The sequence below is a fragment of the Dermochelys coriacea genome, chromosome 3 (assembly GCF_009764565.3).
Source record: "Dermochelys coriacea isolate rDerCor1 chromosome 3, rDerCor1.pri.v4, whole genome shotgun sequence".
Lineage (NCBI taxonomy): Eukaryota > Metazoa > Chordata > Testudines > Dermochelyidae > Dermochelys > Dermochelys coriacea.
In genome coordinates, this window is record NC_050070.1 from 128298654 (window position 1) to 128326184 (window position 27531).

General features: G+C 42.6%; 1 protein-coding gene across 5 annotated transcripts in view; it reads right to left on the reverse strand.

Annotated features, from left to right (window-relative positions):
• The window catches only part of UNC93A (unc-93 homolog A), a 36802-nt gene extending 10560 nt beyond the window's left edge, over positions 1-26242 (reverse strand). The window contains exons 1-6 of one of the 5 annotated variants that reach the window (XM_038393808.2): positions 25949-26240; positions 20223-20428; positions 17557-17738; positions 16613-16842; positions 7472-7603; positions 3555-3772 (exon numbers count right to left, since the gene is read on the reverse strand). In XM_038393808.2, coding sequence (XP_038249736.1) covers positions 3555-3772; positions 7472-7603; positions 16613-16842; positions 17557-17738; positions 20223-20309 — 849 coding nt within the window. In that variant the 5' untranslated portion in view covers positions 20310-20428; positions 25949-26240. Of the gene's footprint in view, positions 1-3554; positions 3773-7471; positions 7604-16612; positions 16843-17556; positions 17739-20222; positions 20663-25583 lie in introns of all 5 variants that reach the window. The other 4 variants (XM_038393807.2, XM_043511303.1, XM_038393812.2 and 1 more) reach the window with 4 other exon arrangements.
• Positions 26243-27531: the final 1289 nt, after the last annotated feature.

The window sequence follows — 27531 nt, forward strand, 5'->3', positions numbered from 1 at the left end:
ACCCCTAGGTCCTTTTCTGCAGAACTGTGGCCTAGCCACTCGGTCCCTAGTCTGTAGCGGTGCATGGAATTCTTCCGTCCTAAGTGCAGGACTCTGCACTTGTCCTTGTTGAACTTCATCAGATTTCTTTTGGCCCAATCCTCTAATTTGTCGAGGTCTCTCTGTATCCTATCCCTACCCTCCAGAGTATCTACCACTCCTCCCTGTTTAGTGTAATCTGCAAACTTGCTGAGGGTGCAGTCCATGCCATCCTCCAGATCATTAATGAAGATACTGAACAAAACCGGCCCCAGGACCGACCCTTATGCACTCCGCTTGATACCGGCTGCCAACTAGACATGGAGCCATTGATCACTACCCGTTGAGCCCGATGATCTAGCCAGCTTTTTATCCACCTTATAGTCCATTCATCCAGCCCTTACTTCTTTAACTTGCTGGGAAGAATACTGTGGGACACCATATCAACAGCTTTGCTAAAGTCAAGGTAACACGTCCACTGTTTTCCCTTCATCCACAGAGCCAGTTATCTCATCATAAAAGGCACTTAGGTTAGTCAGACATGACTTGCCCTTGGTGAATCCATGCTGATTGTTCCTCATCACTTTCCTCTCCTATTAGTGCTTCAGAATTGATTCCTTGAGGACCTGCTCCATGATTTTTCCAGGGACAGAGGTCAGGCTGACTGGTCTGTAGTTCCGCGGATCCTCCTCCTTTCCTTTTTTAAAGATGGGCACTACATTAGCCTTTTTCCAGTCATCCAAGATCTCCCCCGATCGCCATGAGTTTTCAAAGATAATGGCCAATGGCTCTGCAATCACATCAGCCAACTCCTTTAGCACCCTCGGATGCAGTGCATCCGGCCCCATGGACTTGTGCATGTCCAGCTTTTCTAAATAGTCCTGAACCACTTCTATCTCCATAGCGGGCTGGTCATCTCCTCCCCATTCTGTGCTGCCCAGTGCAGTAGCCTGGGAGCTGATCTTGTTCGTGAAGACAGAGGCAAAAAAAAGCATTGAGTACATTAGTTTTTTCCACATAGTCTGTCACTAGGTTGCCTCCCTCATTCAGTAAGGGGTCCACACTTTCCTTGATCTTCTTCCTGTTGCTAACATACCGATAGAAACCCTTCTTGTTACAGCTAGCAAAGTATGTTAAGAGTAACTCCAAGTGTGATTTGGCCTTCCTGATTTCACTCCTGCATTCCTGAGCAATATTTTTATACTCCTTCCTGTCATTTGTCCAATCTTCCATTTCTTGTAAGCTGCTTTTTTGTGTTTAAGATCAGCAAGGATTTCACTGTTAAGCAAAGCTGGTCGCCTGCCATATTTACTATTCTTTCTACACATCGGGATGGTTTGTTCCTGCAACCACAATAAGGATTCTTTAAAATACAGCCAGCTCTCCTGGACTTCTTTCCCCCTCATGTTATTCTCCCAGGGATCCTGCCCATCAGTTCCCTGAGGGAGTCAAAGTCTGCTTTTCTGAAGTCCAGGGTTCATATTCTGCTGCTCTCCTGTCTTCCTTGTGTCAGGATCCTGAACTCAACCATCTCATGGTCACTGCCTCCCAGGTTCCCATCTACTTTTACTTCCCCTACTAATTCTTCCCGGTTTATGAGCAGCAGGTCAAGAAAAACTCTGCCCCTAGTTGGTTCCACCACCACTTGCACCAGGAAATTTTCCCATACACTTTCCAAAAGTGCACTGCTGTATTGCTCTCCCAGCAGATATCAGGGTGATTGAAGTCCCTCATGAGAACCAGGCCCTGTGATCTAGTAACTTCTGTTAGTTGTCAGAAGAAAGCCTCGTCCACCTCATCCTCCTGGTCTGGTGGTCTATAGCAGAGTCCACAGCCAGGATGACTAGACCAGTAGAAACTGTAAGGCCATGAGCTAACCACTAGATCATCAGGTCACTAGACTTTCTTGCTACATAGTGGCACAAAGAACTCTCTACCCTTCCTTGACTGGGATTGGGATTTGAACTCTAATCTCCATAAAAGAGCATGGTGTACCCCCAGAAAGGGAATGGATCTTATCTATAAAAGCATTCTCCTAAATGGTTATGGGATGTCACTTGATCCATTCAAGATTAGTAATGGGTGCATCCTCCCTCTCTGGTTGTGCATGGTGCCTGAAAGCTAAAGTTTCAAATGAGCAATCTAAGAAGATTTTCAGCTCCTTCCCTATTTCAGATTCCTTGAAGACTTTCTGAATGTACAGCTGAGGCATAAGTCTGTTCTGTGCTGTTTTTTGAGAATGCATGTGAGGTTCTGACTCTTCCTTATCACTTCAGGCTGTCTGGTTTTGAACATGTGCAAGCAGCTAGATAATGTTTTGTAGTCAGCCAGCTTACAGATCAGCCATCAAGCCACTCAGTCGGATTCAACAGGATTCAACTTAACTTCACAGCCCTAACTTAAGCTCCCTATACCAGTGGTTCTCAAATGTGTTTGCTCATGCCCTCCTTCTTTGTGTCTAGCAGTTTATGCCCCCCGCCTGCCACACAAGTACATGTACCGATAAAAAAATCAACATGCAACTCTCACTAAATATTAAAAACAGTAAGGCATTGATTCAAACAGAGTCATTTAAGTATATAGGAAATACCAACCCATGCCACCCTTACTTCTGCTCTGCTGCTGATGGTAACACTGCCCTCAGAGCTGGGCGGCTGGCCAGCAGCCTCCACTCTGCCTTTAGAGCTGAGTGGCTGGAGAGCGGTGGCTGCTGGCTGGGCACCCAGCTCTGAAGGCAGTGCTGATGCCAGCAGCAGCTTAGAAGTAAGGGTGGCATGGTATATCCTGAGAAGGTCTGGAGTTGTCTGAAACTTACTGAACTAGTGACTATGACAAAAATGTGAAAAGCATGTGCCAAGAAAAAAGGAAGCCTGAAGAATGACAAGATGGCATCATAGTGTTAAAGAAGAAAAAACTTGTATTTGAACTAGCGATATTTTTGGACCTGTTCCAGAACTCAGGATGAGCTAATCAGCAATTGCTCAGTGTCCTGTATTTGCAAATCTCATGTTAGAAGTTTCTAATTTTTGTTCCAATCTTATGCTGCCTCCTGACTTCTGCTTTTTAAAACTGCCATTGATTTATAGACATGGAAAAGAAATGTTTGATATAATTTTAGACAACTTAATACAACTAATAGTTTAATAGTCTTAAACAAAAATGGAACCAAAATGTCCATGCAATGTTTAAAAAGAAGTCAATGACATTTTAATTATCAATAATATTTTGATTCATTACCGAACAAATACAAATATTATACCTAATTCTAAGGAAATTTTTAAAAAACCTTTTGCTGCAAACTCAAACTTCCCAGATTTTTTTTGCTTTGATTTGGTTACTGCCAGCTTCTTGTATTTAAACAGCTCAGTCGGAGTTAATTCAAATAGTATTAGGCAATAATTTAGTCTTGCCAAGACTGTCCCCTGCCATTGAATATACATCATTTTACTCTGAGTAATTATCTAGTAGAGGAAATGGTATTAAGCAGAGGTAAATTATAGAAAGATCGGGCATAACTAGGAACATTACAGTCCGACCTTTGTATAGTCACCAGCAAGGAATGCCTGTTCAAATCCACTGTACATTGTCAAAGGGATTAGGAGACACTGTCGCTTATCTTTAAGATGCTGGAAAGTTGCTAAGAATGTGGACCAAAAGGACTGTGTCTGCATCTTTTCTGTCTCGCTCTCTGCTTGGTTGGCTTTGATTTGATCCAGAAATAGAGCAATCAGCAACACAGCTATCACACCACTACCTGCAAAAACAAAACAAATGCATGAAACCAGGAGGGAAACCAAGAGAATGACAGACAGTTGGTTTATTATTATTCAGATTTAGTGCTTAGTTCTGGGTCACATGTTTTGGTGGCTGAAAGACTGGTTTAAATACAGCCTAGGGGCCATTATGTCTAATTAAAAATGCCTGATCTAAGTTCCAGACTGCTGTATGCCGCTGTGCACCTCACAAAATTCCCTATGCTGAGGTGTGACATACATGTTATGACAGCCGCAAAGTCAGCTGCACCATTACATCAGAACAATCTCTCACTCTTCCAAGTCATGTCAGAGGTTGTAGGGAGACTGGCATGAAAGAGTTCCCTTTGCAACTATCAACAGTTCCTAGCTCAACTAGGGAACATCCACCTTCAATGCCAAGATATTCATGGTTAGTAATAGTCTTGCCCAAAATACTTGAAAAAATAAATATCAGGCTACAGATAGAATTTTAACTTTTATTTTCCTGGATCCCACTACAGATTCCTTTTTGATTGTCATCTCAAAACAGTGCTGGTAGCTGACTTGCCTAGAACAGTAATAAATGTATGGGATGTGAAAAATGCTAGGAGGCAACTGTGTATAGCTTGATAGATCAACTATGTGGCTGTATACCTAATATAAAAATGACAAATAACGGCACACACTGATAGTCAGCAAAGATGATCATATATGTATAGGATCAACTTCTCCTGTCACTGTAGTGTCATTCCACTGAAGTCAATAGGGCTGCATTAGTATAAATTAGAACAGAATTTTGGGCCAAGAGGTCTGAAGCAGCAACGGGTGATCGTTTCCTTAATTAAAAACTCAGGTCCTGATTATCTTTTTGCTACACTGGTGTAAATCAGGCATCACTTAATTGAAGTAAATGGAGTTATAAAGTGAGAGGAGAATCAGGCCCACTGCATGTTTTACATGTTGCACATCCATTCATCACTGTGACACTGTAGTTGTATGTGTGCATCTGCCTGTCCATTAACTCAGAGCCAGATGCTTTGTGCTTTTCATATCGCCTCCCAATGCAGGGGCAGACTTACAATAAATTGCACAAAAACATTAAACTTGCTTCTTAGGTATGTCTCCTTAAGACAGTGTTAATATTAATGTTCTCATAAAGTGATTACACATGTTCTGTTACTGCTGGAGTGTAGCCATTAGTGATGTGAGTTATTTTTTATTCTGTTAGGGTTTATAGCAGTGTTATGGACTTATTACAGGGAAGTGAGGAGTGCAAGGAAAATGAAGGGAAGCTTGCAGGATGAATAGTCTACAAATTCCTATAGTGAACTGAGAATAATTACAGGAGATTAACAGTTGTGAGGCTTATAGATATAAACAGAGAAGTCCACACTCTGGTTTTCAAAATAACCCAAAAAACTTACAAGATAGCCTAGCTATTTATCCTCCTCTCCAGCCAAGAATTGCCAAGTATATAGTCATCCACAAAACTGAGGAGACATTTAAAAAATGTCTATGAATGAAATATTCAGATATTTGGTTTCCCTCAAGATAGGAAAGTAACATCTCTTATTAGGAGTGAAAAAGAAATTGAGACTGTTGGAGTGAGGTCAGTGGAAGGCAGGGTTACTTTCATTTTGTATGAGCAAAGCTTAGGGCAGCACATCTCAACCCAAACCCACACTCTGCAGAAAGGTAGCAGCTCCAATGTACTCCAGATGAGGTGGAGGATGTGCAAGGGGGATTTTTACTTCCTCCTTTTTCCCATTAATTAAGCATGGCAGATTTGAGGTGTTTTGCCAGATGACACACTCCCTTCCATTGGTGTATTACACATTTAGTGTTGTATCTTCACACAGAGATTGCATATATCGGTAGAAAACATAAAACCATGTCAAAAGGTGAAAGGTGATATATGTGGCTGTCAAAAACCTCTCCCCTTTAACCAGAAGGGAAGATTTTATCTACCCAGTTTTCAGTCAGCTGCATTATAAGCTTTACTCACTGCTGTAAAATGTCGCTGAGTGACATGAGTGTTCTTTGTCTTGAGCACTGGATTCCAATTAAAGTTGTTTCATTGGCTGCATTAGTTCTAATTTACAAGTGCACATTGAGGAGAAAAGAGGATGTGAAAAGAGATACCTAACTCTGTTCATGTGTTACCTCAGAACAGAGGATGTTGTGCTGCGTTATCCTTTTCCCCTTGTCAGCAGCTAGATCCTGTCTTCAGATCTAGGAAAACACTGCACTGGCAAAACCCAGCCACACTAAGGTGGGCAGACTGTAATACACTCTTTATTCCTTATAATGGGCTTTTGACCACATGTAGACAGATAAAATAGTCACTGGACAACTGTACTAGCTCTGGGCCCAACTCTACTCCACTAGCGTGGCCAGTGGAAGGAACCTATGAGCAGCTTTCACATACTCCATCCAGTGCAGGAGTGCAAGAGGGGTCGTACATACGGTACCAATATATTGGTATCATAGTGGTGCTGCAGTGGGGTCTATTCCAGAGGGTAGAATGGAAGCTGTTAATTCTCTGCCTAGAGGAAGAATCATTTATGCCTATCCCTGAATATTGTGGGGCTGGACCAGCTATAAGGAATTATGTCCTCTAAGCACAGCTGAGGTGTATCTAGACTATGTTAAAAGGATTTATTTAAAGTGTTAGTTAACATGTTTTAACTATTTCAAAACCCTAGCGTAGACAGGACAAAGTGTATTTTATAGGTCCTCTCCTAGGATTCACTTCAACCAGCTAAAATGTGTTAAAGATACAACTTGCCCTGTCTACACTAGAGTTTTAATAGATTTTCCAAAAGGAACCATTATTTACTATTATTTATTTGTATTATTGAAGTACTCTGACCTCCTGCAGAAGACAGGCCAGTGAACTCTCAGAGCTTCCATGTCACTCAACCAGGGCTCAGCCAATCCACAGGTGCAAGTCTCACCAGGTGATCCCAAATCCAGGGATACAGGGTCCCACTGAGAGCAGCTACTTCAGTCTGCTCAACATTGCTACCCCTCCAGGAGTATCACCTGCTGCTTGGTGGCCCTTACAGACTGCTCCTGCACCAGCCTCTGCTTGCTCTTGTTCTGTTACAGTCCCAGTCCCAGTCCCAGTCCCAGTCCCAGCCTGTATTTGTCCCGTTTCTGCTTTAGCCTTGTTTCAACCTATTCTTGATTCTGCTCCTGTCCCCAGCCCAATCACTAGGTTTGACTGCTGCTGCTCCAGCCACTATACCAGACCATCCACTACACAGTTTATGACAGGATCTTTAGGAAGAGGCTGGAGATTCCTCTGTGGGGGTTGTCTGAAGTGAGCCACATTTTAGACCTTTCTTTTGGACATTGGTTGAAGAAAGCCATATTGTATGGGGCTTTCCTTAGCTGAAGTAAAGACTGGTTCAAGCAGGAGAGGATTGTGTCTGCCTAAATGTCTAAACTCTACCTTAATTGTAATTTTCATTCTAAGTAGAAATGTAAATATAAAGGGTGTCCTGCTCCTTTAAAGACTAAAGAAATACAGAGTTGCACAAAGCAGCTAGGGCTTCTCAGAAGGGAACTGGTTGCAGCTCAGGAGAAAAGGGCTTTCCTTTTTGTCAGCTCAAATTGGAGGACACTGGAAACATACTCTACAAGATCATCTTTGATTTCATTTGCATCTAATTTCCCTGTAAGTGATGTTTGGTGAGACCGCTGAAAGCACGTACCAGTGTAGATACCCAACAGGGTATAGATTAAGGTCTTGGTTGGCCCACTCGATGTAGTGGTGTTAGCTGTAGCATTTGCCATGCAGTTATATGCTCCACAGCACATCAGGTCTTCTGCTGAGACTTCCACTACTTCAGTAACAATGAAAACAAAGGCAGAACATGAGGGAGGTCAGATAAGCACAGTTCAAGGTAATAAGTAGAAATGGATCCAAGTAACAAAGGTTGATCATAGATCCAAACTTCCCCAAAATTCAGCAGTATTCTAGTTTAGCCATTTATAAAGAAGGGACCAGCTACAGAGTTTGAATCCTGAGTTGTGATGCTCCAAAGTTTGGAACTGTTCTTAGCTGGGGCTTTGGTTCACACCACTCTTTATCAGTAAGCCCTGTGGGGGAGGGGTATGCTTTCCAAGGCCTGAAGTCACCCTGAGTAAACTTAAAAAGGTTGATGGTTCAGTTCAGCACTCAAAAAGGTTTTTTTTATTTTTGATTGAAGCCTCATTTGAATTACTTGGGTCTGCAAAACTGGGCTGGAAATCTGAAGAAGTCCCTTCCCTAGGAGATTTCCATCTGAGTCACAGAAACCACAGGAATGGCTTTCCTTGAGATATTGCACTTTAGCACATCCATGAAAATGAAATACAAGTTAAATGAGCTTTCCTGAACCTCAACAACAACAACAACAACAAAAAATCAGTGCAAGTTCTGGGTGATAGGTTGGATAGGTAAGGTTCTTAGTTTATCCAAACTGGTCCTCCCACCTCCTAGTGTGCATTTCAGTGCAACAGGAGCTCCAGTTAGCGTACTAAATAAGTAGTTATCTGTAGAAATGGTCCTAAATCAGTAATCACAGATCTGAGCTCATCCTCACTTTGTGAGTGTTTGAAGTTCAAATAAGTATCTGGATCTCAGATTTTTCAAATGGGCCTAATTTGTTCTCCTAGGTCAAACCAAAACCCCTTGTTTGGAATATCCCTAACTTGAGAGTGTACAAAATCCAGATCTAGATCGGAATTCTTCAGTTGGGATCCATTGTGGGTTAGTTTCTATTCATGTTTGTTGTAGTAGGGAGGACAGTGGACAAGGTTACCAAACTAGAACACAGGCTACTTGAGTTCTGGTCCCACCAGTGAAGCTCACTAGCTATGTAACCTTGATTTAGTCACTTCTCTTAGTTTTCCAATTGGTAAAATGGAGCTAATGATGCTTACCATTCATTATAGAGTACTTTGACATCTATGGATGAAAAAGATCAAAGTATTTATTAATTAGTTTGTAAAAAAAACAAAAAAAACTTTGGGATCCTACTGGATGAATGACACTGAAAAAATAATATTAAAGAATGATCTAACATTTCTGCTTGCTCCTAATACTTCAGAAGAGGAAACACAGGCCCTGGTTGTTGTGTTTTTCTGAGCAGCAGCCTTCTTTGCTCTGCTCCCTAATGGAATTTCACATTCCAGTAGCACTCTGTCTGGGAGGACAGTTCTGAGACACTCATTTTTGATTGATCTAGGTGACATTTAGCCATAATCCATCCCTGCAAAGAACCAGTTCTTCCTGGTTTCATTGTTATTTGCGAATATATTTGAAACTAAAGCAACTCCACATGGCTTTGCTTTGTTTAATCCTTAAATCCTATGCAGAGCATACAACAATATCCCCCCCCACACACACACAGATATCCTCTGTAGCATGATCACACCATGCTAATTCCGTCCTGTACTCGTTACTCATTGTATGAATGCAAAATAGTCATCAGAATTGTGAACCTGAATAGGCCAGGGCCTACCAGGAGTAAAAGAAAGAGCTTTAAAACTAATTCACCAGCTTTCATTGCAAAGCATGTCAGTTCTTGAATAAGTGGGAATAAAGGTTGATTCCTTACTTAGTTAGGTGTATTGTATGGTTATTTTAAACATTAATTGCAGTTGGTTTGTTTTCATCACAGCTTTTAGTCTAATCAACAGCCACGTGCACAAGCTGTTTATTGACCACATACACAATTTAAGTTTACAGTGAGGGCAAGTCTACACTACAGCGCTACATTGGCGCAGCTGCACCGATGCAAGAAGCAGAAGCTATGTCAGCAGGAGAGCGTCTCTGGCCAACATAGCGCTGGTGTGGAGAGTACAAAACTTGTGTTGCTCGCGGGGTGGGGGGGGCTTTTTCACATCCTTCGGTGTCGTAATTTATATGGACTTAGGCAGCAGTGTAGACATGCCCTGAGGTAAAAATTAACAAGGTGGATAAAGTCATCGCCTTGCTGTGGCCAGTGGCCACATTTGCATAGCTTTGGACCAGTGGAACTTCAGGAAAGCGATTGTATTCTGGAAGTAAAAAGAAAAGGAATACTTGTGGCACCTTAGAGACTAACAAATTTATTAGAGCATAAGCTTTCGTGAGCTACAGCTCATTTCTCACTTTACAGCTCACGAAAGCTTATGCTCTAATAAATTTGTTAGTCTCTAAGGTGCCACAAGTACTCCTTTGCTTTTTGTGAATACAGACTAACACGGCTGCTACTCTGAAACCTATTCTGGAAGTGTGTTAAATAAACAAGGGTGAACTCTTCATTTTGTCCCAGTCTTTGTGTCATACTGGAAGCTTAAATAGAGTGTAAATGACCCCTGGGGAATAACCCTGGTATAAAAGGATTCTCTAGATGACAGAGAGCTGCTTCATCAGTTTTACATCACGGCCTGACACTGCACTCTGGCTATTCTCAGCTGCTGCAAAGGCCCCTGGGGAGCAAAGTATAATGTAGAGCCGTCCTGAGGCTTGGGAGTGAAAAATAAATCTAGAACTTGATTAAGTTTTCAACTATGTAAAGCAAACCTGGTGCTTTTTCTTCTCACATGCAATATCCTGATGGTGACACAGGGCACTTAAGTAGTACGAGGCCTGGTTTCCAGCAATGCAGAGGACCCACAGCTCTAACTGGGGTCAATAGGTGCTCAGCACCTCTGAAAATCAAGCCCAAAGTGGTGCTAGTAGGAAGGGGAGAGGAAAATGAATGTTGCATTTTATATGTGGCTATTGCCTTTACAACTTTATCTCCTGTGTTGTTCCCTCGTGATGCAGCCAAGCAGTATGTCATGCCAGCCCCTAGATATTTTGGGAGCATCTCATTCTTACAAGGTCTCCTATTAAAATCAGGGACGTCCTGCCTTCATGGGGATGGCTAGCTATTGTGCTGGGTTTGGCCGAGTTTATAAGTGTGAGTGTGGGAAGCAGGTCTGCATTTTGTAAAGGTTTTATTCCAAATGAGCATATTTTATTTTTTTTCCATCTTGCTACAACAAAAATGAACATTGAAATGCCATCTGATAGAGCTGATGGAGGAAAAGATCCGAGGTTTGGAGATGCAGGTGGAAAGTCTTGTTGAGATTAGGAAGGGGTATGAGCAGATGATGGAGCAAAGATATGAGGTATCTGAAGGGAAAAGCTCAGACTCACAGATGGAAGCAGGGCTGGGGAATTTTGAGGGGAGACTGGGTGAGGAAAGTGGTCAGTGGAAGCATGTGACTAAAAGAATCAGGCAGAGGAAAAGACGGGCTAGTGAAGGAGAAATAGAGCTTAGGAACAGGTTTGCAGAGTTGGAAAATGAAGAAGGGGCTCAGCAGGTACTTGTTGAAGGTGGAAGGGTAAGGAAGAAGAGAAGAGAGGCTAGTCCTATAGGAAAAGCAGAAGAGTCAAGGGAGACTACACCAAATATGAGCCCCAGGAGGATACAGGATGGGTTGAAGAGGATTATAAGGGAAAATAGGAATGGAAAGAACTTGCAGCCAGAGGGAACAGGGGAGAGACTGGAAAATAGCACCGTTACCAGGAAAAGGCAGGTCTATGTGATAGGGGACTCTTTATTGAGAAGAATAGACAGGCCTGTAACTAGAGCTGATCCAGAGAATAGAAGGGTGTGCTGTTTTCTGGGTGCTAAGATACGGGATGTAGACCTGAGGTTGAAAAGGATCCTAAAGGGAGCGGGAAAGAATCCCCTAATTATCCTTCATGTGGGAACAAATAATACGGCTAGATTCTCGCTGGAAAGTATTAAGGGAGACTATGCTAGGCTGGGGAAGATGCTTAAGGAAATTGAGGCTCAGGTGATCTTTAGTGGGATCCTTCCTGTTCCTAGAGAAAGGCAACAAAGGTGTGACAAGATTATGACTGTCAACAGATGGCTTAGGCAGTGGTGCTATAAGGAGGGCTTTGGGATGTATGGCCACTGGGAGACATTCACAGACAGAGGACAGTTCTCTCGGGATGGACTTCATCTGAGTAGGGAAGGAAATAGACTTCTAGGATTGAGGCTGGCACAACTGATAAAGAGAGCTTTAAACTAGGAATTAGGGGGAGATGGTTGGGAGATGTCCAGGAAATCTCCACGCTAGATTTTAGCATTGAGAGGGAAGAAGACGAAGTAAGAAAGGATACAGCCGTGGGTAGGAGAATGTATATAAGGAGTGAGGGCAGTGTGGATAATAGTCTAATAGGTTATACTGGCTGTAGAATGACTGTGCCTAATAGGGTACAAAATGTGAGCGAGGCCAAACAGCAAAAATTAAGATGTTTGTACACCAGTGCGAGGAGCCTAGGTAACAAAATGGAGGAACTAGATCTTCTGGTGCAGGAAGTGAAACCAGATATTATAGGGATAACAGAAACATGGTGAAATAGTAGTCATGACTGGACTAGAGGTATTGAAGGGTATGTGCTGTTTAGGAAAGACAGAAACAAAGGTAAAGGTGGTGGAGTAGCATTGTATATCAATGATGAGGTAGAATGTAAAGAAATAAGAAGCGATGCAATGGATAAGACAGAGTCCGTCTGGGCAAAAATTACATTGGGGAAGATAACTAGTAAAGCCTCTCCTACGATAGTGCTTGGGGTGTGCTATAGACCTCCAGGATCTAATTTGGATATGGATAAAGCCCTTTTTAATGTCTTTAATAAAGTAAATACTAATGGAAACTGCGTGATCATGGGAGACTTTAACTTCCCAGATATAGACTGGAGGACCAGTGCTAGTAATTATAATAGGGCTCAGATTTTCCTAGATGCGATAGCTGATGGATTCCTTCATCAAGTAGTTGCTGAACCAACTAGCGTGGATGCCATTTTAGATTTAATTTTGGTGAGTAGCGAGGACCTGATAGAAGAAATGGTTGTAGGGGACAATCTTGGCTCAAGTGATCATGAGCTAATTCAGTTCAAACTAAATGGAAGGATTAACAAAAATAAATCTGCAACTAGAGTTTTTGATTTCAAAAGGGCTGACTTTCAAAAATTAAGGAAATTAGTTAGGGAAGGGGATTGGACTGAAGAACTTATGGATCTAAAGGTAGAGGAGGCCTGGGATTACTTTAAATCAAAGCTGCAGAAGCTATCAGAAGCTTGTATCCCAAGAAAGGGGAAAAAATTCCTAGGCAGGAGTTGTAGACCAAGCTGGATGAGCAAGCATCTTAGAGAGGTGATTAAGAAGAAGCAGAAAGCATACAGGGAGTGGAAGATGGGAGAGATCAGCAAGGAAAGCTACCTAATTGAGGTCAGAACATGTAGGGATAAAGTGAGACAGGCTAAAAGTCAAGTAGAGTTGGACCTTGCAAAGGGAATTAAAACCAATAGTAAAAGATTCTATAGCCATATAAATAAGAAGAAAACAAAGAAAGAAGAAGTGGGGCCGCTAAACACTGAGGATGGAGTGGAGGTTAAAGATAATCTAGGCATGGCCCAATATCTAAACAAATACTTTGCCTCAGTCTTTAATAAGGCTAAAGAGGATCTTAGGGATAATGGTAGCATGACAAATGGGAATGAGGATATGGAGGTAGATATTACCATATCTGAGGTAGAAGCAAAACTGAAACAGCTTAATGGGACTAAATCGGGGGGCCCAGATAATCTTCATCCAAGAATATTAAAGGAATTGGCACCTGAAATTGCAAGCCCATTAGCAAGAATTTTTAATGAATCTGTAAACTCAGGAGTAGTACCGAATGATTGGAGAATTGCTAATATAGTTCCTATTTTTAAGAAAGGAAAAAAAGTGATCCGGGTAACTACAGGCCAGTTAGTTTGACATCAGTCGTATGCAAGGTCCTGGAAAAAATTTTGAAGGAGAAATTAGTTAAGGACATTGAAGTCAATGGTAAATGGGACAAAATACAACATGGTTTTACAAAAGGTAGATCGTGCCAAACCAACCTAATCTCCTTTTTTGAAAAAGTAACAGATTTTTTAGATAAAGGAAATGCAGTGGATCTAATTTACCTAGATTTCAGTAAGGCATTTGATACCGTGCCATATGGGGAATTATTAGTTAAATTGGAGAAGATGGGGATCAATATGAACATCAAAAGGTGGATAAGGAATTGGTTAAAGGGGAGACTGCAACGGGTCCTACTGAAAGGCGAACTGTCAGGTTGGAGGGAGGTTACCAGTGGAGTTCTTCAGGGATCGGTTTTGGGACCAATCTTATTTAATCTTTTTATTACTAACCTTGGCACAAAAAGTGGGAGTGTGCTAATAAAGTTTGCAGATGATACAAAGCTGTGAGGTATTGCCAATTCAGAGAAGGATCGGAATATTATACAGGAGGATCTAGATGACCTTGTAAACTGGAGTAATAGTAATAGGATGAAATTTAATAGTGAGAAATGTAAGGTTATTCATTTAGGGATTAATAACAAGAATTTTAGTTATAAGTTGGGGACGCATCAATTAGAAGTAACAGAAGAGGAGAAGGACCTTGGAGTATTGGTTAATCATAGGATGACTATGAGCTGCCAATGTGATATGGCTGTGAAAAAAAGCTAATGCGGTTTTGGGATGCATCAGGAGAGGCATTTTCAGTAGGGATAAGGAGGTTTTAGTACCATTATACAAGGCACTGGTGAGACCTCACCTAGAATACTGTGTGCACTTCTGGTCTCCCATGTTTAAAAAGGATGAATTCAAACTGGAGCAGGTACAGAGAAGGGCTACTAGGATGATCCGAGGAATGGAAAACTTGTCTTATGAAAGGAGACTCAAGGAGCTTGGCTTGTTTAGCCTAACTAAAAGAAGGTTGAGGGGAGATATGATGATAAGATTCTACTCGATAAGTTTATGGAGGAGATGGTATGATGGGATAATGGGATTTTGGTAAGTAATTGATCTTTAAATATTCAGGGTAAATAGGACTAATCCCCTGAGATGGGATATTAGATGGATGGGATCTGAGTTACTACAGAAAATTCTTTCCTGGGTATCTGGCTGGTGAATCTTGCCCATATGCTCAGGGTTTAGCTGATCGCCATATTTGGGGTCGGGAAGGAATTTTCCTCCAGGGCAGATTGGAGAGGCCCTGGAGGTTTTTCGCTTTCCTCTGTAGCATGGGGCATGGTTGACTTGAGGGAGGCTTCTCTGCTCCTTGAAGTCTTTAAACCATGATTTATGGACTTCAATAGCTCAGACATAGGTGACGTTTTTTGTAGGAGTGGGTGGATGAGATTCTGTGGCCTGCGCTGTGCAGGAGGTCGGACTAGATGATCAGAATGGTCCCTTCTGACCTTAGTATCTATGAATCTATGAATCTATTGTTGGTGCTGAAAAATACATGAGCACGCCCCTTGTTGGAGGTGTCCAAAGAGAGGCTAAGAACTGAATGAGCTGGAGCCTGGAGTTTAGTCTTGCCTTCATAGAAGGTCCCTCCACATGAAGGCTGAGGCTCAGTGGTGAGGCAATGGGGGAAAGCTTACACTGGCTCTGCCCATGTTGTCACTGTTTAGATAAATAAAGCTTCAGACTTGAGAGCTGCTAAGTCAGCCCCTTTCACAAGTGCAGCAGTCACTAAAATCAAAAGGAACCAATCAATGAAATAAAAGCAGAGGCCCACAGAGATGGCCCCAGCATTTTAAGGGAGACATGTAAACCCAAATGTAAGAAGAAAAGGAGTACTTGTGGCACCTTAGAGACTAACAAATTTATTAGAGCATAAGCTTTCGTGAGCTACAGCTCACTTCATTAAAAGCTTATGCTCTAATAAATTTGTTAGTCTCTAAGGTGCCACAAGTACTCCTTTTCTTTTTGCGAATACAGACTAACACGGCTGCTACTCTGAAACCAAATGTAAGAGTGAGGGAACCTCCTCAAAGTGGATCTGCTATATCTCTGTGAGCCACAATACAGTTCAATACTAGCGAGAATGCACCTGATTATCCATTGCCTTGCACCTTATGCTTCCACTCATTATTCTGATATGGTGGTGTGTTATATCCACCTTGCTCAGGGGCAAAGGACTGGAGTAGAGATTCTTACCCAGGGGACCAAATTCTCCACTCTGTTATACAAGTCTGACCCAGGATAACTTCACTGACTTCAAAAGCTGCGCTGGCATAAAACAGGGTGCAACAGATTGGACAATATTTTTAGACTTACACTGTTAATAAAACGTGATGTGAGCTTCCTGAATATATAAGGTTAAACCCAATTTCTAGTTGAACTCTGAACTCCTGGAGACAAAAACCTCCTTTAAAAGGTTTTTCCTGCTTGATCCAGTGATGTCTGTAACTTCTTTCCACTCAAGAATCTCTCATTTCCATTATATCCTGACCTTTGAATGAAGCAGCAAGATGAATGTAATAATGATACATTATAATACTTCCCATCTTCAAGACATTGACCAAATACAACATCCTTGTTAGCTCTTGTTATCCCCATTTTATAAATGGGAAACGGAGGCAGAGAAGTTAACTGACTTGTCCAAACTATATGGCAATTCACTATCAGAGAGTGTGGATTAGAACACAGGAGTCCTGGCTTCCAATCCCATATTCTAGCCAGTAGAGAGTTCTGCCTCTCTCTGGCAACTGGATTAAGCACTAAATCTAAGTAACCTCAAAATCAGTTCAATTATCATCAGTGATTAAACTTGAATTTTTAAAAATGTAAAACACATTTGACTTTTCACTTCAAAACATCCATGAAATTGCTTCTGCATTATTCTGCCTGATTTTTTTAACCAAGTTTTTAAAAAATAAACTTTAAAGCAATAAATCTTTTATTTCAGAAACATGGCATGATGGAAGGGTGCAAGAAAGAAATATTATACTTTAGATCTTTAAATATACATATATATATACATATAATATATTACCTGTGGTGATAGTTTGGCCAAATATCAAAGATGAAATAAGATTTCCCCAGACTCCAGAAGACTGGAATATGAGAAAGAAGAGCCCAAAATACTGATTGATGACATCTCTTCCAATTTTCCCTGCCTTTTGGGCATACAAATTGCCAGCTATTGTGAGATAGGTGCATTTAGCAGACCAGAGAGGAGCTCCCCCAAATCCCAGGATTATGGAGGTAGGGATTAGCGTATACCTGCCAAAGAATACTTTATTTAGCATAGATTTTATCCGTTTGTCCATCTATCACTGAACACTGCATTCCATAAATAAAATACATAAGCCAAATTATTTCCAGAGTCTCAGATGCATAACAGACATCACAATACACCCAAACCATGGGCAGTTTGTGCACCCCCATTTGGAGAGGCTAGCTCTTTGCCCTCCCTCTTCCGCTCGAGGCCTCGACCCCACTCCTACCCTTTCCTTCTGTAATCTAAGGACTAGACTGTGCCTACCCTGGATGGATGTAAAGGGAGGTGGAGGGGGACAAAACAAGTAACCTTCCCCTCTAGCCTCACGTCCCCTACCCAATGAAGAGTGGAACTGGCTTTGGCATGAAGGACACTGCAGCTTGAAAAAGGGTCTCGCAGGGGCTGCCCAGTTCCACAATACCCCAGCACCCAGAAGCATTGGACAAGATTGTTTCCTCACAATTTTATCGAAGTGCGGGGCCCCGCAAAGTGCAAGGCACAGGGCAGTCGCCTCAATTTGCCCTATCAAAGGGACGACTCAGCCCAAGTAGTTGTTCATTTGCTTGGATCTGGGAGTACCATTGGGGGCAGGAAATTCCAAACACTGATAACCCTCCAAGGAGAAAAAATTGCCCCTCTACATATCTAACCCAGAGGTAATGAATGGGGTTTCACTAGTTCAACTCTGGCAGAACAGTATAAAAGGCCATCAGTACCAGCTGGCATAGAAGTTGCCCAAGGAGTATGCGATGTAGCAGCACATGGAGCCTGCAATGGTCCACTTGCAGCCCAGCTTCTTAATGAGGATTGGAGGGAGAAACATGGAAGAGAGGATAAGAGCTGCATAGATAACACTTAGTGAGGCAACGCCAAGACCTTCTTCAGAGTGGAGACTGCTCTATGGAGACAAAAACAAGTTGACCCAGAATTTACCATGTGAGAAGGGAACATATGGTAGCTGAAATATCAGTGCTTCCAAAACCACAAGTGTAAGGATGGAAAAGGGAGAGTGGGGAAGGGGATACTCAAAACTGGCTTTGGCCAGAGATAGGATGAAGCCAGAAGTTGGCTCTGTATTTTAACATCCCCTACCCATCCAAGTTCCAGGATTTTGGTTTAAGCCATCAAAGATAGGGACCACTTTCAAAATTCTGATGCAGATTCAGGTTTGGATTGTGAATTATCTAAACATTTGGGATGCAGAGTGGGGTTCAGATCCAGGATTTTGGTTTGCAACCAACACAGTTTGGTTTTTAGACCAATGAGACTTAAGGAAAATCTGTTTTCCTTCTCTCTCTTTCTTTCTTGTTTACTTTGAAAAGAAAGTCTCTTGATTCATAATCCCAAAGGGATTTTTGCCTGAGGCAATGCCTTAGTACTTTAAGCACAAGGTCTGAAAACTTCTTAGACATCTCAGACCCAAAGGTTCAAATTCCAGCACGGTCTAGTTGGCCCTTCCTAGGTAGATCTGAGTTCCATGCAGTTTACCCTGTGTGGGAAGGTTATTTCAACAGATACCTTAAAAATTGAAGTTGTGTGTGCCCATGTAAGCCCCAGGGCACTTTTTTTGTAGGAGCATGCAGTTACCAGGGTCCTCGGCCAAAATTATTCCTCCCTACCCATCATTATTATGACACATTGCATGGTGGGTAACTTGGTTGTCTGCTGTCCTCCACTCTAGCGATGGGTGCTTTTCAGTGGCTGGCTACAGTTCTTGGATGAATATAGAGTAATTAGTAGAGTGCAAAAATGTGCTTCCTGTTTACTAGCTAAACACAGCACCTAAACCAATGGGGTCCTGGTCCATGATGAGGGCTCCTACGTGCTATAGTCATTTTAATAAATAAGAACCTCGGGTCAGATCATGCTCTCCACTTCCATGAACACAAGGGGTTAAAATTAGAGCTGGTCAGCAAGTGGAATTTCCATTTCATGGGAAATTCTGACATTTCACACACCTACACAAAAGAAGTTCCCAATCTGAATGAAAATTCAAAATTTTGAAGTTTCCCACACAACAAAAATTCCTAAAAGGTTTGATTTGGGTGCATCGAAATGTGTCATTTCAAATAAGGTAAAAATGTGTTGTTTCTACTTTCTCATTTGGATTTGTTTTAACTTTTATATTTTTAATATTAAACTATAATACAAAGTTGAAATGAGAGTCAAAATGATTGGTTTCAGCTTTTTCCCACTGTAAAACATTGTTGAAATCAATGCTTTTCTGCAAAAAGTTTTGATTTAGAGGAAATTGCATTTTGACATAAAACTAGTGTGTTGCCATTTTTTTGATCGGCTCTAGTTAAGATCTTTCAGATCTGGGGGACTGGGTGCAGGGTACCATCTCCATGGCCTCATCTCATCCTTCACCTGAGCCTCCAGCAGCTTCTCCACCAGTGTTCCATGGGGAACTGGCTCTGCAGGGTTCAGGCCGCAGAGGTAGAGCTGAAGACCAGCTGCCCATAATCCCTGGTTGGCTCTGAGAGCTGTTTGGAAATCCCAATGGGAGTAATGCTGCCTGAAGCCATATTAGCTTCTGCCACTTCCCTTCCATGGCTGCCTTTGTGCAGCTGTAAGGAACTCATTGTTCAATAGACATGCAAATTTGGCTTGCAGATCAGAGGGGGATTCTTATTTAAAAATCCATATCTAAAGTATTGCCAGCTCCAAGCATTTAAATATTATTAGTAAGAACACAAAAAATCATGAGATCGGTTTGAACATCATGAGATTAAAAAGAAATTCTTTAAGGGTTCCTGCTAGTGCTATGCAAGCAGTTAACCAGGCTTCAGATGTATTAGACTGCATATTTACCAGGACTTTCCAATCATGTTATGTTTACATGATTGAAAAATGCACCTTTTTTCTTCATCAAGAGGGGGCCACAGAAGGAAGAGAACCATTTCCTGAATTACCAACATCCCTAGCTGCAGCATTCTAGGTTTTTTGAGACAGCCTTTTATTCCAAAATTTTATTGAGATCTGAAAAGATCACAGTTTAAGATCGTATGGCAGGAAGGGTGCATCCTGCTTTTGGCATTGCACAAGTCTGCAGACAAGATACTGCGTCACCTTTTCATGGCCAACCTACGTCTTAGGCATTTTTTTACAGATCTAGGCATTTCTAGAACTATGTCTACTCCTAAAAATCCCCTCTATTTCTGAGCCCTTTCATTGCATTCCAGGTATAAAATTCTTAACAGAAGCTCTGGAACTTGAGTAAAACACATCATCTTTTGCCAGGCCATATCTCAGCCCACACTAGAAAATCATGTTTTTCTTCAAAGATACCAAGAAAAGATTATGTTTCACACCCCTTGACTGGACTGATGCAACTATAGGAACGGATATCATAGCAACTAATGAAACTAGTTACATTTACCTGCAGACTCTGAAGCCCTCCATAAGCAGTAAATAGAAGTAAAAATCCAAAAGAAATGACAAGGACATTCTTAAGATTGCTTTCCATGTTGGTTCAAAGAAGATAAAGGCCTGACAGTTAAAGGTGTTGATCAAAGTGGCCCAGCTGGTCCTTAGGAAGGGAAAAACAGGATCTGCTTGTTGGTAAGGATCAACTTCTCACTGCATCTATAGTAGAAAGAATTGTTAGCCAGTTGTGTGTCAGCCAGTGAACTTTACTTTCTCTGATACTGAAAACTCCTTATGAACCTGTTACTCATTCAGTTGCTGTGAAGCAATAATAATTAGGACTTATCAGCGTGCATTAGATCTCTGTACTTTATATTCAAGTTCACAAATCGCTTGTAAGAATGAGGCAAAATTTCATATTTCATCTGTATAGTATGTGGCTTCCTCCTGTTCCTGGAACAGAAGAATGCAGATAGTTAAGTGCATGGCTGGAATACAATTACCGCTAAACCTTAAAGGGCAAAGACGAAAAGGTTGCTTGGAAATCTATATCAGGTCTGTTCCTTAACTAAGGTTGCAAACCAGACAAACAAACCAGACTGTTTATGTGACTGGGTAATGTGAGACTGTTACTTAGAGGGTTTCACAATCTTGACATAGATACAGCACACAAAAGCAAGGGAATTATCTGTTTGTCTAATGGAAGATACCCTACCCCCAGCGAAACCCAGTGGAATTTGGGAATACACAGCTGGGAATCAGTTTACCAGCTACTAGATGGTACAGTGTTGCTTCCCATACACACATTCAAACAAGACCAAAACAAAGAAAACAAGAAAAAGGCTGGTTTCAGAGTAGCAGTCTTGTTAGTTAGCAAAAAGAAAAGGAGGACTTGTGGCAGAATATATTTTAATATATCAAGAAGTCAACGCTAGCTCCTGTTTTTGAGGAACATCCATTTTCTGATATTTTTAGTTCTTGTTTTATAATTCAAGTAAATGCAGAAGAAAAATATTCTTCCAACCCCAAGTGAGAGTGAAGAAGTTATTAATATCCCTTTGAGAATAGGATATTTATAAATAAATGCAAGACTTTCTAAGTAGACAGTAAAATACTGTCTCTTTATGTTAAGGACTATCACACTTGGCACACATACATAGAGTCTAATTTTCAGCTGAGCCTCAACCCAGCCTTTGTTTTGGAGGCGCAAATATTGATACATACCCAGCCTTCTCCTGTAGTGGTTGTAACCCAAACCAGTGCTGAACTGAACTAATGCATAAGAACATGACAGTGATACTGACTTTAAACAAAATTGAAACACTTCACTTCCCACACTGATGCAAGAATAAACAGTGCACACATGCAACAGTGAGAGGCACTTTACATTTTCAAAATCCTTTGTTTTGTCATACTTCACTGTGTTGGTAGTCATTTAGAAAGGGAAGCTTTTTCAAAATAGTTTTTAACATGACACTCTTTTTTTAAAGGCACAGTTGGATAGATTGTCAGTTGACAGCCAACACACAGTCTTTCCCACCAGCAACACCTGTTCCTGGAAAGCGTTTTTGGGCTTTTTGTTTTTTTTGATTGATCTGAGAGACATTTTGGCCTGCTGTATGTCCCTGTCCAGACCTTTGGCTTATCTGCTTTCCTCTCTCCAAAGGAATGTGCAGACTCTTTACCAACGAAATCTGATAAGGTTGAGATGCTCTTCATTTTGTACCAAGCTGTGACTGTCTCCAGTGAGCCTGCTGTGTATCAACCCGACACCCCTTTCATTCCTTCTGTCAGCTTACCTAAGATTAAGTGAGTCTCAAGATCTAAGCCGAACATGTGTGCAATCTCAGGTCTCAAGCAGGGGATCGACACACTCCTAGCTAAAAGCTCTCACATGGAGGGATCACTGAAACTGGAAATGGAATGGACCAATTAAATTAATGACTCCATCCCACAGTCAAGAACATTTGTTCTCTGAGGTGACTATAACTGAGCCCTGGCTTCTCTTAAATCACAACAGACCTTCTGGCTGACTTTTTTTTTTTTTTCAAGTGTTCACCCCTCCCTCTAGCCATCCATCTTTTACTGGGGTATCTGTTCATTTTAGGCTTTCATTGAACAAACCCAACAAAAACAGAAGACCCACCCTAGACCCCTCTATCTCAGGCCACAGGCTGGCTGTTACTTTATTGGCTTTGATCTCTGGCTATGCCCACTAGCCAATGGATGCAGCTGAAGGAGGGATGAGTACCATTTTGTGGCTCCCAGATCCTGGGCCATAAGAACATAAGAACAGCCATACTGGGTCAGACCAATGGTCCAGCTATCTGTCCTGTTTTCCAACAGTGACCAATACCAGGCACTTCAGAGGAAATGAGCAGAACAGGCAGTCATTGAGTGATCCACTCCTGGCTTCTGGCACCAGCATAGGTTACAGCAGCCCAAGAGCTGCTCTAAACTATCCTTGGCTGCTACTGGCCCCCAAGGGGCTGACCACTTACTGGGGGTTGCCAGAGCATCACAAGTCATCTGGCCACGCTTTCCCCCCAGAATGTTCCCAACCCTGGAATCAGGCTATAGCAGGGGGTGGAGTGACAGAAGGTAGCTATGCCAACTTTTCATGCCATCTGGAGACACTGGATTTTTTGCAGCCTTTGCACAGCTGGAGTGTCACCGATGGACTAGAATGCAGGCCCAGGATTGTCTTTAACAGCAGCAATTTTTTTTTAAAAAAAACCTTAAATAGCTCACTGTGTAAGGAGACCCCCTTCCAAGTTACTTGGGTTAGAGCCCTTTCTTGTGGGCTTCCCTCACAGGCAAAGTCAGCAAGTTACATGCCCCATATTGGCAAGTTAACAAGGCCCACTTGTCTAACAAACTCCCCTTGTATAACCCATGCTGGCCTCATTATATTAGAGGCATGGATACTGGGGTTTCTTTCCAGCGACTAAGTTGGGGGTAGGGTGCTGTCAGACCAGAAAAGGTTCTTCTCTGTGAAAGGCCAGAACCACCCCCACATACTCATCCTCTCCAAATGTCATATGTGATTCACTCTCTAAAGGTTGCGCCAGTATTAGTGACCTGAGAAAGGAAGTTAACCCTTCCCATGCTGCCTCCCAGGTCGGTGTGGTACATGGAAAACATTAGGCTGGAGCCTCAGGTACTAATGGATGATCTGGAGATTAGACTCTTTCAGAGTATGTAAACAGCACAGGGCAGCATGGCCTGTAACCAAAATAAAAGGGTTCCCAACCAAGTACTGTCTTAAAGCAACCACTCTCTCCTTAAATATCTTTCCCAGTCCCCACCCCAATGGGAAGGTGTCTACATCTCCAGTATAATATATTGTGGTCTTCACCCTGAAATTTCTGGAATCATACAGCCCCCAATTCAATATCCAATTAATCTGCTCAGTAAAGTAAGCGTCCAGTTAATATCCAGGCTGCTCAGCCCAGGCTGTTTAAAAAATATGTTCTTTTATCACTGTGAAAGCCTGGTTGCATGGTTCTGCCTCACACACATACTAAGAGTGGCTATCCTTCAACAAAAAAGCTTCAAAAACAGACTCCAACGAGAGACTGCTGAATTGGAATTAATTTGCAAACTGGATACAATTAACCTAGGCTTGAATAGAGACTGGGAATGGATGAGTCATTACACAAAGTAAAACTATTTCCCCATGGTATTTCTCCCCCCCACCCCACCCCCCACTGTTCCTCTGATATTCTTGTTAACTGCTGGAATTAGCCTACCTTGCTTGTCACCATGAAAGGTTTTCCTCCTTTCCCCCCCCTGCTGCTGGTGATGGCTTATCTTAAGTGATCACTCTCCTTACAGTGTGTATGATAAACCCATTGTTTCATGTTCTCTGTGTGTGTATATAAATCTCTCCTCTGTTTTTTCCACCAAATGCATCCGATGAAATGAGCTAGAAAGCTTATGCTGTAATACATTTGTTAGTCTCTAAGGTGCCACAAGTACTCCTTTTCTTTTTGCGAATACAGACTAACACGGCTGCTACTCTGAATACTGTGGTGCCTCACTGTTTTTTAAGCTCAAGCAAGTGTGGCGAAATGTATCAGGAATCCCATGCAATAGCTGGCCACCTCCAAGAAGGATCATACCTGCTTCTTGGTTTTAAGGAATGGGCTTTTTGGGGGGTCTCCACTTTCTCTGTGGGTGGAGGTAGGGGAGGTAGAACCTGCCCATTTCCTAGCAGGTATGTAGCTTCTCCTTTCCCAAATTTGCAGGAGTTCAGGTTAGTACTGACTCCAGCCTCCCTCAACTGTCAGTTCCCTCCTCACTCAGATGTGACTGATAAGCAGGACTAAAGATGACCTGTCATGCAGGTGGGCAGCTGCATACTGCTGGTGGCCATGGAGAATACAACCTATTAAATGCTGAGGGGTGGCTAAGTGGAATAACCCAACTAGCAAAGGCTGTTTTCTCCTCGGAATCAATCAGGCCTAGCAGACAGCTCCCAATCAGTAGAGTAATTCTGTCAACAAAGTCAAGGGAGGACAAAGACACTCACAGAACCAGGAGCCACACTGTGCCCAAAGCTCCCAGCAGTATTAGTTCTCTCCTATCTCCACCTAAAGCTCTAAACATCTCCCTGGCCTCTACCCAGCTTTCCATCCCTCTCTCGTCTACCCACAAATCCAGTCTCTACATCCTGTCCCTTCAAACACCACCCATTCTCCTCTCCGCAGCCTACCTACAGATATCCTACTTCTGTTCACTCTTCCAAGGTGTCTACAGCCTCTTTGCCACATCCAGTATCCCTCTGCCCCAGGTATGTCTAAATCTTATCCTGTGATGTCCCCTTTTCTACCTTCTTTCGGAATGCATCCGATGAAGTGAGCTGTAGCTCACGAAAGCTTATGCTCTAATAAATTTGTTAGTCTCTAAGGTGCCACAAGTACTCCTTTTCTTTTTACCTTCTTTCTGTGACACCTGCTTGCTTTTCTTTACCCCTTGATGTATCCTATCATCCCTCCTTGCTCTGCTTCTCCCCAGTCCCATCTCTCCAGCCCTCCTTGTCTTCATCCTTCATCTCTCTGCTTTCTCCTCCCCAGCTCCTCTTCCCCACGTCCCCAACCCAGTTTCTCCCTCTCAGGATCCCCTCCTGCAAACCCCTTGCACATCCTGCCACGCTCCTCTTTCTTCATTCCTTGACGTTCCGCCTTGTCCTCGCCACAGTCCCCCTCCGCCTCCCCTCCCACACTGTCCACACTCCTCTGCTCCCTTTACCTATCCCCTAAGGTGGGAAGAAGAGAAACTTCCCCTTCTCTGCAGCTAGGGTGGGGAGAGGTGCCCAGCTAGAAAGAGAGCAGAGTGAATGCAGATGGGAGTCTCAGTTGTGGCTTCTTACCTGCACACCTGTGGGGCTCTGTGGTCCTTACTTGCAGGAGACTTACAGCAGCTGCCACCTCTGCTGAGTCTAGTTGTTCAGGTAACCTGTGCTGGTCCTGTAGTAGAGGCTGCGACTGGCTTGGGGCAAGGTGCTCTCAGCACAGTGGGGCTCCTCCCCTGAATCCCAAATTGCCAGGACAAAGAAGCATTTCCTGCTTGCTCAGTCAGGGTGCCAGACTTAAGCTTTGTGTCACAGATCCAGTAGGACATTAACTCAGCTGGGAGCTCCCCACACAAAAAGTCGTTGGTTTCTCTAGTATGCGTATTGCATTCACTTCTCTACCTGCAGTAGCTCTCCTCTGCTTCAGCCCATCCTTGTCTTACCTTCTGAAAATATCCTGCCTCTAAGCAGTTCACATCTGCATTTACCTCTGCTTTTTTGCATGGCTCAGAACAACTTGATTAAAGTCCGTTTTACTGGCTTGTGCTTGGCTGCATACAAAGTGACTCTGACTCAGCAGGACTGAGCACTGCTAAGAAAAAGCACATGCCCCTGTTGTGATATGGACCCTTTCTAACGAAAGGGGCAGGCAGATTCTGTCTGTGAACAACAGAGGCTTGTAACACGGCTGCTCTGCAAAACTCGGTCGCCACTTGTTGGCAGCTCAGGAAGTTCACTCAACTGCTTGTTAACATCTCCTATGATCATGCCTCAAAATTACTGGTGCACTCATGACAGAGTAGCAGAGTAGCATTCAGAGTAGCAGCCGTGTTAGTCTGTATTCACAAAAAGAAAAAGAGTACTTGTGGCACCTTAGAGACTAACAAATTTATTAGAGCATAAGCTTTCGTGAGCTACAGCTCACTTCATGAGATGCATTTGGTGGAAAAAACAGAGGGGAGATTGATATACACACACAGAGAACATGAAACAATGGGTTTATCATACACACTGTAAGGAGAGTGATCACTTAAGATAAGCCATAACTAGCAGCGGGGGGTGGGGGAGGGAAAGAGGAAAACCTTTCATGGTGACAAGCAAGGTAGGCTATTTCCAGCAGTTAACAAGAATATCTGAGGAACAGTGGGGAGTGGGGTGGGGGGGAGAAATAACATGGGGAAATAGTTTTACTTTGTGTAATGACTCATCCATTCCCAGTCTCTATTCAAGCCTAAGTTAATTGTATCCAGTTTGCAAATTAATTCCAATTCAGCAGTCTCTCATTGGAGTCTGTTTTTGAAGCTTTTTTGTTGAAGGATAGCCACTCTTAGGTCTCAGAGTAGCAGCCGTGTTAGTCTGTATTCGCAAAAAGAAAAGGAGTATTTGTGGCACCTTAGAGACTAACAAATTTATTAGAGCATAAGCTATCGTGAGCTAGTAGTACTCCTTTTCTTTTCACTCTTAGGTCTGTAATCGAGTGACCAGAGAGATTGAAGTGTTCTCCAACTGGTTTTTGAATGTTACAATTCTTGACGTCTGATTTGTGTCCATTCATTCTTTTACGTAGAGACTGTCCAGTTTGGCCAATGTACATGGCAGAGGGGCATTGCTGGCACATGATGGCATATATCACATTGGTAGATGCGCAGGTGAACGAGCCTCTGATAGCGTGGCTGATGTGATTAGGCCCTCTGATGGTGTCCCCTGAATAGATATGTGGACAGAGTTGGCAATGGGCTTTGTTGCAAGGATAGGTTCCTGGGTTAGTGGTTCTGTTGTGTGGTTGCTGGTGAGTATTTGCTTCAGATTGGGGGGCTGTCTGTAAGCAAGGACTGGCCTGTCTCCCAAGATCTGTGAGAGTGATGGGTCGTCCTTCAGGATAGGTTGTAGATCCTTGATGATGCGTTGGAGAGGTTTTAGTTGGGGGCTGAAGGTGATGGCTAGTGGCGTTCTGTTATTTCTTTGTTGGGCCTGTCCTGTAGTAGGTGACTTCTGGGTACTCTTCTGGCTCTGTCAATCTGTTTCT